The sequence below is a fragment of the Meleagris gallopavo genome, chromosome 12 (assembly GCF_000146605.3).
Source record: "Meleagris gallopavo isolate NT-WF06-2002-E0010 breed Aviagen turkey brand Nicholas breeding stock chromosome 12, Turkey_5.1, whole genome shotgun sequence".
NCBI lineage: Eukaryota > Metazoa > Chordata > Aves > Galliformes > Phasianidae > Meleagris > Meleagris gallopavo.
The window spans coordinates 2,513,273-2,530,137 of NC_015022.2; the positions used below are offsets into that span (position 1 = coordinate 2,513,273).

The window sequence follows — 16,865 nt, forward strand, 5'->3', positions numbered from 1 at the left end:
TTTTTAAATCTGCTAACATTTAATGCTATAACTGATCATCTTTTTACCTCTGAAAATAGGACAAGGATAAGTACCAGTTTGGTAAGACAAAAATATTTTTCCGGGCTGGTCAAGTAGCCTATCTTGAAAAAATAAGGGCAGATAAGTTGAGAGCTGCCTGTATCCGCATCCAAAAGACAATCCGAGGTTGGCTGATGAGAAAGAAGTACATGCGCATGAGGAAGGCTGCCATCACCATTCAGAGATATGTCAGAGGGTACCAAGCACGATGGTAAGCAATACTCTGGGGAAAATCCACTCTAGCCTCAATTCAGATACCTTTAAGTAGGACATTTAAATGTGATATATTTGCTCTCTCCTTTCTATGCTGGCTGAGAGGAAATGATTTTACAGGAAAATTAAGGAAATTGAATATAATGAGTGTGTCTCTCCTGCCTGTTTTTGACCTTTGTAAGAGGACGATAGCACCCTAGCCAGATGATGCTTAGAACAGTATGTTGTTAGTGGGAGCAGAATGAAATTCTAGGAGATATGTCTGCAAGTGAGGTAAAGCAGGACTTCTGGTTAAATTGTCACTGACCAGTTTCCATATCTGCTCCTGGCTGGGTCTGTGCAGCTAGAGAAGTGATTTGTCAACCAGAGTGCAGCTGTGAAGAGAGTTAGGTTAGCCACAGTCATTTGGATTTACTCCTGAGCGATGGCCCTGCATGAGTCAAAGAGTAGGAGTGAAAGTGGCATCATTAAAGACAAGATGGTTTTGAAAACTGTAAGCATCTACCTTTGAAGAGAGACTTATGTCATGATGATTTGCAGTTATCTTCCTCATATATGAACCAGGTCCAGGAATGAGCAAACATTTTCTACAGGGTGAGTTTAGGAGAGAAAGTTTGGAAGCAGAAATAAGTTTGAAGCTGGAGAAGAGGTGATGAGAAACGAAACTGAATTTATTTTGCCAACTCTGTAGCACATTTTCTAGAACAAGTGAAAACAACTCCTGGAAAACCTTGCAAGGTTTCTGTTCATCTTTCTGTTGTACTGCTGTACAGTAAAATAGCAAGTCAGTATGTGGTACTGCTGACAACTCTAGGAAGAAACTCAAGGGAAGTATGTAGTTCTTGAGAAAGTGAGTAATTTACAAGATGTAAAAACCAGTATTAAAAAATTGGAAAACAGTTACAGGTATTGTAATCTTTCTTGCATAGCTATGCCAAGTTCCTACGGAGGACACGGGCTGCCATCATTATTCAGAAGTTCCAGCGCATGTATGTGGTCCGCAAAAGATACCAGTGCATGCGAGATGCTACTATTGCTCTTCAGGCTCTCTTAAGAGGTTACTTGGTCAGAAACAAGTACCAAATGGTAAGAAATAATGTTTTACTCCTTTACTCTAATTTTATTTCCACGTACCTTCAGAATGAAGCTGCTCTCTGGTGTCCCCTTGGGAACCTACATGCTGTTATGCATAATGCACAAACAAATGGTTGGAGAGGCAGCACCTGGAAATTAGAAAGTTCTGATACTGTAATCAATGAACTACTCATTTCAGAGGTATTCACATTGTCATCTAATATGAATGCATAGACTTTCCATGCAGTGAGTGAAGCATCTAACAAGGATTTACAGACTTGAGAAGGTGTTTTTGTTTGTTATATGGAATGTAGAGGCACTTAAAATAAATACTGAAAATAGATTTGTGTGGATATGCCTTCGTGAGTCCAAATCAGCATTGCTCACATAAGTATGCATATATGATGTGGTAGTATTCCTATTCCATTCCTAATTTCAGTGAATCTGTAAAACTGTGTAAGGGTTGAGAGAATATGTGAAGGACATGAGTGTTAGCAAGGAGATACCTGGAAAAAAAACAGATTAAAACTTTGACAAATTCTTGTGGGGTTTTTTTTGTGTTGATGTTGGCTTCATTTTGGAGATAAATTGCTATAATCCTGCCCTAGCAATAATGATAACATTTTCTTGACTGTCTTTGATAAAAAATAAAAATTGTTTTAAGGAAATTATAATTTCCTTTTCAATGGTTATAGAACTGGAAACAGAATTATGATGATTCAGATGATTTGATTACAAAATGCCAGCTTGCGTGGCACTTCTCTGTGAGAACAGTTTGAAGTAGCATCCTTACCAGGAAGTTTGGAAACAAGCGATCCCTGATCAGAATTTCTAAGCTCCGTTTACTTTGCTTGACTCAGCAATTTTGTGAGGGTCTTTGCTTTTTTTAATTAGAATTCTTGACATCTTCAGTATTAGAAGCCGTATTTTATGTTGTAAGAATATATGTGTTCATAACCATGGTCTGACAGATATGACTGCTGACAGATATGACAGCAAGATGTAGGTCACAGCACAATGTGGGATAAAGGCTGTCCTTAGGAAAATGGTTCATCTGCAGGAGATGGTTCTGTAGACCTGAAGTTAGTCATGTCAGTGGAATATATTACATCTGTCCTGTAGCACGATGTTCTATAGATCCGTTTTATTCCCTGGTAATAGAAGTGGGTCAGTGGGCAGGGTGATGGTGGGTTGGCAGTTGGACTGAATGATCTCGGTAATCTTTTCCAACTTTAATGATTCTATGAGTCTGTTGTGGATTTCTGGAGGGATCACCATATGAAGTGGTTGTATTTGCCTGTCAGGGAATTTCCCCCTTGAGCAGTGAATTGTTCACCACAGTAAAACACAAAGTTCACAACACAGGTGGAAGGTGCATTAACTGCATCTGAGTTGTGGCATGTAGATATCGTCCTCATAAAGCTGCTATTTCACAAAAGCTGAGATACAGGGATGTCCAGAGACAGAAGCACAAGCTCTGCATGCTGTGCATGCAGAGGTAAACACATCTGTTCTGAAGTTCATGGTGATTGCAGTTGAGTGAAACTGAAAGGTTGTCCTGTGACTGCACCCTTGGCTGAGCTGTGACAGTACATAATATATGGTGCCCGTGTTGGTAGTTAGGATTGTGAAAGGTATCTGTTGTTGTTTTTATAACAGAGGACACAGGTTGGCAGTCACATGACTAACAGAAGGAATTTAAAATGGTTGAATCATCTGTTTCACACATCCCGGGGAAAGCTTCTGCCTGAGACTTTGCAATGTGCTTGTTCGCTTGAGAAGGAATTTAGTTCCTCCAGAACTTTTGTATCAGGTTATCAGGTTATATTTTCCAGGAGAAAATACCTGATAAATTAAGTGACTTTTCTGATACTCTCACTTTGGAGTGTACTGTTTCATCACTGGATTGCATGGGTGTGAGAATTCACTGGCAGATGAGGACCATCCCTGCACAATGGAGGTACTCTATGGGACTTGCTGCTTTCATGCTCCAGGTGACAATGCTGCTGCAAGCTAGTTGTATCTTAGTTATTAGGGCATCTGTGGGTAACCTGGAAGACTATTTCAGGAAGCACGTATGGAGGAGGCAGGAGTGCTAAGTGTGTTACTCGCAGTCAGAAGGACTTTGGCTTTTGACCTTGCTGTAGTTTCTAGGGATCTATTTCCTTACCAAGCTGTGCTTTGGAATTGAACACTGGTATTTCAAGTCCTCGTTTTTTCTTTAAAAATGAATGCTAAGGCAGAAAGCTTCTATTTCTTAGAATATTGCTATTTGCCAGTGAACCTTTCAAATTCATTGATCTGAAAATGTAATGCTTTTAACACATTTCAGTTCATTTGCTAAGAAGTGTAAAATACAATAAAATTTGATTACAGTACTGGTTTGCTTTATCAGCTTTGTGGTAAATCATTGTAAGAATGTGAAATTGTGTGTGATCTTTAAGCTGCCAAATCCAGTAAGTAACACAAGATCTTAAATAGTTTTGCTCTTTAGAATAAACTGTTTAATTTGCAGAAGTTTTATTAAATGAATTCTGGAGTTCTCAGAGTCCTGGAAGCCTTGTGGGATTAGACATGCTCTCCCAGCATAGCTGTGGTCTACAGGAATTCAGGTGCTCCAGACCTAGGGGATCACTGATTGGATCCATGAGTGAAGGATCCAGAAATGCATGGTAGAATCTTCCTAGTAGAAATCTCTGGCTGATTTCTTGATTATGCTTCATTAAAGTGACTTTTTAAAAATAGTTACAACTAATTATTTATTTTTTGTACATCTCAAATCTGTAACTGAAAATTGTGCCATCAAATGCATTGGAAATATTACAGTCTAAAATTTCTGGTTAAAATAAATAGAAAAATATTTTTCCAGCTGACAGGTATAAGGAATGGCAAGCAAAAAGAAAGAAAAGAAAAGAACACGTACTGGAACTTGTAGTTCAGTCATCTTAGGGTATGGCTGTTCTTACTAACAGCTGCTGTAATGTTCTTTGGGTTATAGTGTGTAATAGCTGCACTGTGTGTCAAGTGCAGTGATTTTATGCTGTGTATTGATGAATTCTGTGCTGCATATGTCAATGCTTTTAAGAAGTTTAAAAGTAAAAGAGACAGTAAAAAACATTCTAGTCATCTGGATTGAATTTGTAATCTTGACAAAAGGTATAATGTATTTTTGTAATTTGCTTGATCTGACATCAGCAGAAATGAATGCTTGGTTCTTCAACATGTCTCTGGTTCTTTCCATGTTCTTAATTCTGTTTTTTTTCTTTTTATTTTCTTTTGTCTTCCTTATTCCTGTCTTCTTTTACTGTTCTATTTTTAAAAAATTCATTTCAGATTCATTTCTTCTACATTTTGCCAGCAGTTTCTCTTTTCAAACTAAGGTGTCTCTATTTACATCATCTTTACACCTTTCATTATGGAGTCGATTTAACTGAGCAGGTGTAACTCTAATAGCACTTCTGGTGTTTTTTCTGAACTGTAGATGCTTCGAGAGCACAAGTCTATCATTATTCAGAAACATGTAAGAGGCTGGCTGGCTCGAGTGCACTACCATAGGACCTTGAAGGCAATCGTGTACTTGCAATGCTGTTACCGGCGCATGATGGCCAAGAGGGAGCTGAAGAAACTGAAGATAGAGGCTCGGTCTGTGGAACGCTACAAGAAGCTTCACATTGGCTTGGAGAACAAGATCATGCAGCTGCAGCGGAAAATTGATGAACAGGTAAAGCTCAGGGAAGACTTTCAGTTTGGAAGTCTTGTCTTTTCTTCTGTAGCACTGGGTATTCACTGCAAATCTCTGCTGATAATGCTGATAGAAGAGAAAAGTAGACAGCAGTTGAACTGAAATCTTCAAACACCTGTTTGTATCTCTCAGAAGCACTGAGAGAAAGCATCTGCTCCTTTAGCTTCAGTCTTTCATAGGAAGCACTCCAGTTTTCAATTGAAGGGGAAGGTGATGTGATGAAGTTTGGTGTTTGTGGGCTCTTCGTTTGATTTTAGTTTAATACAGTGATGTGTAAACTTAGAGACTGGACTGTTCTGTCACTTCTTTGAGCAGTTCTCCTGCAAAAAGAACTGAAAAGGAGAGAACTGCTCTCTTGTTCCCCTGTCTTGGTATATTCTGTAAGCAACCAGAAAGATTCCTTAAACCAGAACTTCTCCAACTGCTACGATGTCTCTTTTGTGTTTTGCAAAGAACAAAGAGTACAAATCTCTGCTGGAGAAGATGAATAACCTGGAGATCACATACAGTACAGAGACAGAGAAGCTTCGGAGTGATGTGGAGAGGCTTCGTATGAGTGAAGAGGAAGCTAAGAATGCAACCAATCGTGTTCTCAGCCTTCAGGAGGAGATTGCCAAGCTCCGGAAGGAGCTGCACCAGACTCAGACTGAGAAGAAGACAATTGAGGAATGGGCAGACAAATACAAACATGAAACTGAGCAGGTAAGGTTATGCAGTCTCAGCTGCATGAACAGACTTACAGGAACTTGGTGTCCACTCACGTTTTGTCAGACTGAACTGCTTTGGTTGTATGTCTGGTATTTTAACAGTATTTTTAATTAGTGTTATAGCTGTACAACAATAAATAGGTCTGATAGCTAAATAATTGCACCTGTACTTGAAGAATATGGTAAATTAAATTTACATATTGTGTGTAAATACATGTTCTTGGTCTATTCAGATTTTTATACTGAAAGAATTTGCCAATCTGAATACCCAAGCTCACTCAATTAGTGCAAGATAGCACATCATACAAAGAAATCATTTTACCTACCTAGAGAGTACAATTGTATAGATGTCTGAAATCAGTTTCATACACCATATTAAAAGAGTACCTACTTAAATCTTGTCTATTTTAAATAATTAGCCTGCTGAGCTCACGTATGTATAGGCACTCTAGTTAAACAGGTTTTGACTAACCCCTTATCTGTGCTTTAAGTACAAATCTAGCAAACAAGTTGTTTACTGTTACAGTTACTTGTTGATATGGAGCAAGTTTTGAGTATTGGAAGAGCCATTCTATCATTATGTGGTGCTGCCATGATGCATTTCAAGACTAGTTGAATGAAAAGAAAAAATACTAATTGATGAAACAGAGTGAATCTGATATATCTATAAACAGAGGCAAATGAGTAACTGGCAAACCTGAGCATAGTTGAAGTGGCACAGCTTTTGGGTGGATGTTAGATTACTGTGTTAACAAATGCAAAGGAATATACAAGAGAGCTACCAAATCTGTTCCTGTTTTAGGAAGATATTTTTTTAAGAAATAAATTACATCTTTGGGACTTCACTGGAAAATGTTATGGCATAATGGAATAGTGTAAGGCAGTTTCGGCATCTGATCAGAAATGGAATAAGTGCAAAATGTGTGGGAGAATTTGAGGTGAGGTGTATATAGGAAAGTAATTTGAGAAATGAATATGTCACAACTTAGCCCACAGATTTAATTCTCTGAGAGACCATTAAAAGCCTAAATATTTGAACTCTTACAACAAGGATGTAATTGCTGTTGGAGCTGTTGAAGGAAGATGAAGTGCATTCTGAGCCAGATATTTTATTATCTCTCCAGCTGGTATCAGAACTGAAAGAGCAGAACACATTACTGAAAACAGAAAAGGAGGAGCTGAACCGCCGCATCCATGACCAAGCAAAGGAGATAACAGGTTGGTGCTATTCTCTTTGCTCATGTTTGCTTGTAAAGCAACACTCTACTGGCTAAATTGGGCTAATCTGCTGTTTTGTATTCCTTATTAGATTAATGGTTTAATTTCTTTGTTGTAACTCTCATATGTCAGAAATATTTACCGTTTGAGTTTTTCACTGTGAATTTAGGATCTTTTAGGTGATGATTCTTGTTGCAAAGTTTTACCTTGTAAAAGAAGGCTCTGATGTTTAATTCAATGAATCTACTGCAGCACAGTTTTCCAGTGTGATTTACTAATTGTGAAAGCAAATGTTGTGGTCCCTGTGTAGGCAGACACATGAGTGCCTGATGCTTTCCTCATTAAAAGGTGTAAGTTTGAGCCAAAATTTCTGAGCCCTACCAGCTGCTGTGGCAACTGCTGCTACCACTGTGCAGACAGTGGCCAGAAAACCATAGCTCTAGATGTGAAGATTATGATGGAAGCAGCTGTGATGAGGAGTGCTTGACTTGTAGAACATCTCACATTTTGCTTTTGAAATAATGCAACGTTGGCCTGGTCCCTCTTCCTTCTCCCTCCTGGCATTGCTAATGAAAGCCAGAAGCAGAAAAACTGACTGAGTGAGCCATTCTGTGCTTATCGCAGTAAGTCTTTGGTCTTTCATATATCTAGCTTGATCGTTGCCTACAGAAGCACAAATACCACAAACCTGCTTCACATAGCAGGATGCATTCTGTATATGTTCCTGGTGCAGTCCTATACCTACAGGATGGATGAGCTGCGTGATAGGTAGAACTGGAGTTCTCACTTTGGGTTCCTGTTCTCTGTGACAGAGACAATGGAGAAGAAGCTAGTGGAGGAAACGAAGCAGTTGGAGCTAGACCTGAATGATGAAAGGTTACGGTATCAGAACCTGCTGAATGAGTTCAGCCGCTTGGAGGAGCGGTATGATGATCTCAAGGATGAAATGAACTTAATGGTGGTGAGTGGCTAAACATGTGTGAAGTCAAAAGCTGTTCACAAATGTTTTTAGAATCTATGGGTGTAATTTTGTAAAAACCGTCTAGTTTTTACTATACCTGAAAACAGACTTTGTTGTTTTAGTTATTGATTAATAAGATTTGCTCAGGCAAAACAAATGCATTTAAAATAGTTGATTTTTTTTTTCTCATTTATTTTCATTTTTGTGGTAAAAGACTAAATTTCTGCTTGGTCTTTGCTAGGGATAATGCATATGCCCTCAGCCCTTACTTTGCCTTGAAGTTATTCACACGTTTAAGGCTATTTGTACCACATTGAGCTAGTATTAAATTTTTGATAGCTCTACGAATATTATATGGGCAGGACGAAAAAATGTTCCTCACTCCAATGTCTGGAAATCTAAAGAATTTCTGCTTGTGTTTTTCTACCCTGACTGAACCTTTCCTGTAAAATGAGCTTTTCTTTCCCACGAAATGCTGCACTGCTGCTTGATTCTGCTTCCTGCAGCAATATTTGTTAGCATAGCATCTGATCTGTCTACATAGATTTGTTTGTGAACTACTTCTCATAGATTTAGGTTGCACAAGAGACCAGAATCAAGTACATTTACTTGTAAATTGTGGTAGCTGTGGAATAATACCAAATATATTACAAGCTAAGTTTTAGGTATGAAGAGACAGTCACAGGAAAAAAACATACAGTGGCATTGATTTGTTTAATTTGCATTCCAGAGCATCCCCAAGCCTGGACACAAAAGAACGGATTCAACTCACAGTAGCAATGAATCTGAATATACTTTTAGCTCTGAGATCACAGAAGCAGAAGACTTACCATTGAGGATGGAGGTAATGATTAAAAAAAAACAATACAACAGAACTTTTCATTGATCAATGATTGAGTTCATTCCTATCTCTTTTTTTTTGTGTATGTGCTTGTGAACACTATATATTGAGAAATCTAATGCTAAATCTGTCTAGTTTCCGATTCCTTTTTGAGAGTAGCTCATTCTGTAGTTAGCTGTAATTCTATTTAAAAAGGCTTTGTGAAAGAATGCTTTGAATTCTTTCACATCACAGAAAAATGCAGAGTAAACACTTGGTCCTCCAATTGTTTTGCATCTGGAAAAACATTTGCCTGCCAGTGTTTATAAGCACAATCAACTTTTCACCACAAAGTAGGAACTCAGAAAACCAATGAGAGTTCTTGAGAAGTCTGTATACCATATATTTCAAGGATGAAAAGAGACAAGGTGGCAGGCTGCACTCTTAGGATGCTCAAGAAATGTATTCCCTGTTTGGGGTGAGAACCTCACATCAATTCGTTTTTTCTCCGTTTCACACAGACAAATAAAACTCAGAAAATATACTATCCCTTGGAATATGGAGTAACACAAATCACAGATTATTTTAAAATATTCAATAATATGATTCTCTTTAATGAATAATAACCATCAATAATTGTTTTGCATCTCCAAGCCTTCTCTGTATATTCCAAGGCAACTGTACGTTTTGTCCCTCTCAGTCCCACAGGAGTGGGACTACTAACACAGCAACAGGCTGTCCGGTTTGTGCTCTGACTGTGCTTGGCAGTTGGCAGATGCAAAGTTTTTTTGTGCATACCGGAGATTTCTATAACTGTGAGCAATCACAGAGCTCCCTCTGTTTGCCCTCTCTCTAGGTTAGTTATCTCCATGACTTGTTTTACAGGCTGTTTTTGAAAGCATCCTCAGAAAGTGATTTTCCACCAGGGATGCAAACACCACAACACATTCATGCTGACATGTATTCTGAGCAGTATCTTTCACAATTTTGCTTTCTCATTTACATTTTCCACCTTGCAAAATTATTTCAGAAAGATGCTCCCATCTTTATAGGCAGTTCAGAAAAGGACAGTGCAACTGCGTGTGATTGGATTTTACTTACAAGCCAAATAGCATCTTTTCTTTTGGCTAACAGACTCATTTAGTTGTTATTCTAGAGCCAATTTTGGTGATTTTATTTTTCTTAACATAAATGGAAAGAAAAAAATAGTAACAGTAGCATGAATAAGTGCAGCACTGGGAAGATTAAATCTATATTCTCTTTAATATATGCTGTTAATTTTAAGGGAGTAATGATACAAAACCATACCACAAAAACAGACACTATGTCATTATGAAACAATAAAGCCAGCAACCTGAAAGTCCATTTTCTTTTTCCTGAGCTGCCAGTGTAGTTTATGAGCCTTCCTCTCAGCAGTGAGAGATGAAGTGGAAATGGCTGTACTTGCTTATCTGCTAAGTCATTATTATTAATTTTCTAGTTCCTTTTCTAGGCTTCAAAATTTTACGGCGCACTTCATAGTAAATGCTTTAATCTTCTTGCTACATAAAGTACAAAATGGCTGATGAACAGTTTTTTATGGACCTTCAGATGGCAAATGCTGGTCCTTGCCCAGAAAATGTTGAGAAAGCTAGTCCCAGAACAGGCTGTTTAATTAGCATAATAAAAGGAAAAAGGCATGAAATATATCTCCTAGAACCTTTTTATGTCATCCCACTAAATTACCTTGGTTAGTCATGGATCTAAACCTATACTCGTCAGAGAGAGTTCTCTGTATCTGAAGAACTCACAGGAGAGATAATTTGAAATGGGGAGAAAAAACAGAAAAAGCATTGGTTTCCAGTTGCTTTCCAAATGATTCTAACCACAGACATTTTTTTCTCCTTCCCCTCCAAACAAGTAAGATTAAAAGGTATGCTTAATTATAGACTGCTGTCTGCTAGATTGTCCCTGGTGCTTCCTTTTGCTAGGCTGTAGGCATAGATATGTTTTATGTGAGTAGATCCTTTTTTGAAATAGCATTCTGACAGCTGATGGAACGTTTTAGATGCCAGTAGTGAACTCTCAGAATCAAGTAACATTTCTGTGTGTCATTTCTTTTCCCCAGTCTGTTTTCCCTTTTTTACTTACAGTAGATCTTCCTTTAGCTCTGGAAGTGGAATACGTCTTGACTTCCTTCTGTTCTTCCTAAAGCAGGAGCCAAGTGAGAAAAAGGCGCCATTGGACATGTCTCTGTTCCTCAAGCTGCAGAAACGGGTTACGGAGCTGGAGCAAGAAAAGCAATCCCTGCAGGATGAACTGGACAGAAAGGAAGAACAGGCTCTTCGTGCCAAAGCTAAGGTGTCCTCCTTCTAGCTGATCAAATGCTGACTGCAGAGTATCTCTGATGAAATATCAGCTGTGCAAATGCTGACTGGCTTTTACTAAGTCCTTCTCTTCTCCTAGTACTTGCTTTATTTTACCACACGTTTTATGCCTGGTACTCAGTACTGTCAGGACTTAGTACTAGCTACTGATGATTTACTTTTCCAAGGTTTCTGAGATCCTATGATGGAAGTTAAAAGGAACCAAATGCACTGGGACTTTGGTGTTTTGTTTATTGAGGAATGAAAATATAACAACCAACTTAAATTTTGGGGAGAATAAGTAATTGGTAATTTTAGGCAGAATAAGTGCTTTAAGCAGAGTCAAAATGCTGAGATTAGACAAGCTTGCTTAGCAGATTTTAATTGTAATTCTCTCATGTGGCTTCATTAAGTATTTGTAAAAATATTAAACTAGTTTTGGCATTTGTTTCAACAGTGAATATCTTAAACATTCTGGCACTCATTGGCTCTGTTTCATTATCTGTGACAGGAACATGATTTTATTTACATTAACCAATTATATGTCTTCAACACACAATTAAGTGAGACCATGCCAATATTCAACTTAAGTGCTCAGCAGTACCAGAATGAGCATTTTTCAGTTCTATAGGAAAAAATTTTCAGCTCCCTTTCCTTTTCCTGCCCCAACAGAAAGGATTGCTTATTTTGCTTATTCCTTTGTTTTTCACACTTAATCTGTGTTCTTTCACAGGAGGAGGAAAGGCCTCCAATAAGAGGTGCAGAGTTGGAGTATGAATCGCTCAAGGTAAATCTAAGAAGGAGCTCTTTGTTATTTTCTAGTGAATATATTGCCAACAATTATATGTGCTGGTGTAGTACGTTACATCAGCTCTGCTGTTTCAGAATATTAGCTAGAAAAACTAGAATTAAAATTCCCCAGAAAGTGTTTTGTTGTAAGATCACCTTTTTTTTTTTTAAGGTGTGGAGTGTATGATTGGAGCTTAGTGCAGCTTGCAAGTTAATTTGAGCAAAGATAGAGTGATAAATGTTGCTCTGTATTCCAAACATGTTCTTTAAATTGATACATACCTTAGGCCACTAACAATTAAAATATTTCTTAGTAACCCTGAATGATGCAGGATCTTCTTATCCTGTTGGCTGCTGTTTTGGGAGCTTACTTTGTTGTTGTTGTTATTAAGGGAAGAATAGGAGAAAAAAGGATTGTTGCTTCTTTTTTCTTTTCCCTTCAAATCTACCTGTACTACCATTCAGTCTAATGGTAGCCCTATCTGTGAAATCCTATCGGGCATGCAGCTGGGAACAGGGGAGGGATTGTTGGGTTTGTTCCAGTTGCTCAGCTTTTCTGCCATGCTGCTGGCTGATGGAATTGTCTCCATTTTTGCAGCGTCAAGAGCTTGAATCTGAGAATAAAAAACTGAAGAATGAGTTGAACGAGCTGCAGAAGGCCCTCACAGAAACACGATCCCCAGAAGTAACTGCTCCTGGTGCTCCAGCATACAGAGTTCTCCTGGATCAGCTGACTTCAGTAAGCGAAGAACTGGAAGTACGGAAGGAAGAAGTGCTTATCCTGAGGTCTCAGTTGGTTAGCCAGAAAGAAGCTATTCAACCCAAGGTAAATACCAGTCAAGAGGTTCACTGGGTAGTAAAGTTACGTTGTGTAACTCGCGTGCCTTATTTAATTTATCAGCCTGCTTGAAAAGGCAGAAAAAATTATCTACGTTTCAAAGCCTAAGTGTTAGCTGTTCATCCACTACTAGTGCATAAATTGCGGCAGTCCAAACTGGGAGACTGTTAATAAACCAACCTTGGGCTTATCTACCAGCTTCTCATGAAGATCATAGCAAGCTGTCAAATACAGACTGTCTGGCCGAGATCTCCCCAGACTCTTTTAATGATGCAGAAATGATTCTCGTTTGGAGCAGTATTGTATTTCTAGTGAGTTATGTAGTTTGACTGGGAAATTTACTGTGTTGTCAGGAATTCTTTTTAATTAATAGTCCAGCAGGAAATACGAGGATCAATTTCTGCTAAATCTAGGCGGGCTCATAAATGACTGCACACAAAAAGCAATAAAATTTTATAAAGATAACCTATGAAGATATATGAAATCCATATTATTGCTTGATAGGTGACGTGTTTTAGAAGAATAGATCACATCCCCTGAAGTGTATTTTCTAAAAAATAATAATAAAATAAAGCTATAATTCTGATGAGATACTTAGCAAAGTAATAGCTTTGAATATAAGTTATTTAATCTGAAAAGGTATCAATTAAACTAGTAACTAATCAGTTTCATTGAACTGAACTCTAGCATTTGTAACTGCAGAAGGGAATTAACAGATACATCTTCTCTTTCCTTCATTTACTGCAGAAATGTGTTTGTATTTGTCCAAAATGTGTTGAAAGTCTGTGATGCATGGAGGTGTACGTATCTTGTTTCAAATGATTTAATTATAAAGCAAACAAAACTCATTTTCCTATGATATTTTTAGCACTATAAGTGAATTTTTGAATAGAAATCCTTGAATAACTTATTCTCAGCGATGCTGGAACCAAATTGTTGTTTTTGCATTAGTTATGAGGAAAATGTGAAGATGACCAGTGGGACGGGTAACAGACAGTTTATTTATTAGATTGGACAGCTGCAGCTCAGACAAAATTTTCTAATGTTTTGTTCCTCTTCTTTCTTGCCTACCAATTTGATTGCCAGGAGGACAAGGTACATGTTATTTTCTACAACTGTTAACCAGAACTATTTAATGCAATCAAACAAACAAACAAACAGTGACAAATACTTGTGCTATCATTTCCCTGCCTTTCATATATAGCATACATGTATCATAGAATCATAGAAAGCCCTGGGCTGAAAAGGACCACAGTGCTCATCTGGTTCCAACCCCCTGCTATGTGCAGGGTCGCCAACCACCAGACCAGGCTGCCCAGAGCCACATCCAGCCTGGCCTTGAATGCCTGCAGGGATGGGGCATCCACAGCCTCCTTGGGCAACCTGTTCCAGTGCTGCACCACCCTCTGTGTGAAAAACTTCCTCCTAATATCTAACCTAAACCTCCCCTGTCTCGGTTTAAAACCATTCCCCCTTGTCCTATCACTATCCACTCTTGTAAACAGCCGTTCCCCCTCCTGTTTATATGCTCCCTGCAAGTACAGGAAAGCTATAGTGAGGTCTCCCCAGAGCCTTCTCTTCTCCAAACTAAACAAGCCCAGTTCCGTCAACCTTTCCTCATAGGAGAGGTGCTCCAGCCCTCTGATCACCTTAGTGCCCTCCTCTGGACTCCTTCCAAGAGCTCCATGTCCTTCCTGTACTGGGAGCCCCAGGCCTGGATGCACTATTGCAGATGGGGCCCCACAAGAACTGAGAAGAGGGGGATGATCACCTCCCTCTCCCTGCTGGCCACCCCTTTTTTAATGCAGCGCAGAACACAGCTGGCCTTCTGGGTTGCAAGCACACACTGCTGGCTCATGTCCAACTTTTCGTCCACCAGGACCCTCAAGTGCTTCTCCATAGGACTGTTCTCAAGGAGATGTTACCCCAGTTTGTATAAATACCTGGAATTGCCCTGACCCGAGTGTAGCATCCTGCAATTGGCCTTATTGAATCTCATTAGGTTTTCATGGGTCCATTTCTCCAGCCTGTCCAGGTCCCTCTGGATGGCTTCCCTTCCTTCCAATGTATCGACTGCACCACTCAGCTTGATGTATTTGAAGTTCTTCTTACTCCTTACTTTGCTGTTATTGAAAAACCGTTCTCATTATCCCTTTCTTTTGTCTCCTTTATCCCCATCTTCCCCTTCTGCACAAGGAAATAAGTTGCTTCAAAACAAGCTGATTTAACAACTTTGCACTGTTGGTTTATGTTAACCTGGACGTGAAAGGAAAGATCCATGAATCAGTCTGGTTGGCTCAATCAGTGTATCTTGCTTAATGTGTTTGAAGAGCAGGAGCAGCACTGTGATTTACAAATCAGATCTCTACAGCAAAATCTATACATTTCACAAAAGAATTCCTTGATAGGAAGATTACTTTATGGTGTTTGTTACCTTTGACATGCAGTGAGCACAGTCAGGACTCAAGTTGTAATCTGCAGATACTAGACAGGAATTGCTGAGTGTTTGATTAGAAAATTTAGTTGTAGATAGAATATTTGGGAAAATGAGGAACCAAACTGACTTTAAATGAGAGGTGCTAAGTGTTACAACTGTAACAATTAGAGTATTCTTGAGGATGTAAGAGTAACTAGCATTTTTTTCATTAGCACAGAAGTAATAAATACATGTTGCTAAGGCAATATTGGCAGTGTACAGTATTTTTACTGAGTATTGAAAGAATTGTAGAAAACTGACAAAGATCTCACTGTAATGTTGGGAATTATTTTTTGAGCAGCTTATATGTTTTATTGGTTTTCATATTAGATAACACAAATTGTATTAGGCATAAGAGAGCTGTTCTCCAAAATTTACGCCTGCAGAGTTGTTCCTTTGATAAATTTTACACAGGAAAATAGCACTTAATTGTTTTGAAAGTCAAAAAGAAAAGTCAGAATTACAGCTCTTATATTTGTTAGAGCATTCTGGTAATTATGCATGGCAATGACTAAGATCAGACTGGCTTAGCTGACTGCAAACACTGATTATTTATTTCAAGTTTTACTGAAGAAAAGGCAAAAGTGCCATAGTAACATTCAAAACTGAAACAAAAATTATATTTTGATGATATCTAGCTTAAAAAATTTCCAGTCCTTGTAAATTATTGCCTGCTTTGTCAGAGCATTGAAAATATGTGAAGACTTTATTTATGAGATTTAGAAATAAAATTTAAAACAGAATTAAGCTGTATTTATAAATTTGTCACAAAATTATGCTGCTTGAATTTCAGTATATAGTAATATTAACCAAATGCAAATCCATGATTTCATTTTCTTTTAGATGATAAAATAATGAAACAAGGTGTACAGATGTACCCAATCAGTAGATAGATGATATTTCAGCATGTAGTATGCGGTCATTTTAAAAGATATACCAAATGGTTTTAGAAGTTACAGACTAAACTCTTGTTCCTGAAGTACCCAAACTCATTCTAGCATGCTGCTTGGGTAGGGTCCCATGTGAGTAACGTGACAAAAACATGGGTTCAAAGAACAATTACATTGTTAAATTTACCCTGGAAATCCTCATTTCTTTTCCAGAATACCATGACAGATTCTACAATCCTCTTGGAGGATGTGCAGAAGATGAAAGACAAAGGGGAAATAGCACAGGCATATATTGGACTGAAGGAAACAAACAGGTACATGTTCTCTTTATTTCATTTACAGTCATTTGCAGTGTGCTCTGATACCCTGAGCATATCATGTTCAATAGGTTGTATCCACCTTAGTGTAAATGCATAGAGAACACTTGTATTTGGGGTTATAATTTGATTTGATTAGTAAAACTGCTGTGTACAATATTTGAAAGGATTAAGAAACAATGGGGACATGTCAAATCATGATTCCTGGACTTGCACCTTCTTAGTCTTTAATCAGCTACATTGCTCAAACTGGGTTCTGTTCCACGTGCTGTTTTTTTTATTTTTGTCCAGTAGTAATCATGGTAGTCTGTCATAATATGTATATTGTAACAGCATGAACTGAGTAACACTTGGGCTAATGCCACAAGCTAAATTTCATCACTGGGAAGAAATACTTATAAACGGAGAGGTATTT

At 38.2% G+C, this 16,865-nt stretch overlaps 1 protein-coding gene across 1 annotated transcript in view; it reads left to right on the plus strand.

Moving 5' to 3' along the window:
* LOC100539104 (unconventional myosin-Va) overlaps positions 1–16,865 on the plus strand; it is a 40,719-nt gene that overhangs the window by 7,030 nt on the left and 16,824 nt on the right. The window contains exons 3-13 of the mRNA XM_031555206.1: positions 60–271; positions 1,203–1,359; positions 4,829–5,068; positions 5,543–5,791; positions 6,921–7,014; positions 7,827–7,975; positions 8,706–8,819; positions 10,989–11,135; positions 11,874–11,927; positions 12,528–12,755; positions 16,347–16,447. Coding sequence (XP_031411066.1) covers positions 60–271; positions 1,203–1,359; positions 4,829–5,068; positions 5,543–5,791; positions 6,921–7,014; positions 7,827–7,975; positions 8,706–8,819; positions 10,989–11,135; positions 11,874–11,927; positions 12,528–12,755; positions 16,347–16,447 — 1,745 coding nt within the window. The remainder of the gene's footprint in view (positions 1–59; positions 272–1,202; positions 1,360–4,828; positions 5,069–5,542; positions 5,792–6,920; positions 7,015–7,826; positions 7,976–8,705; positions 8,820–10,988; positions 11,136–11,873; positions 11,928–12,527; positions 12,756–16,346; positions 16,448–16,865) is intronic.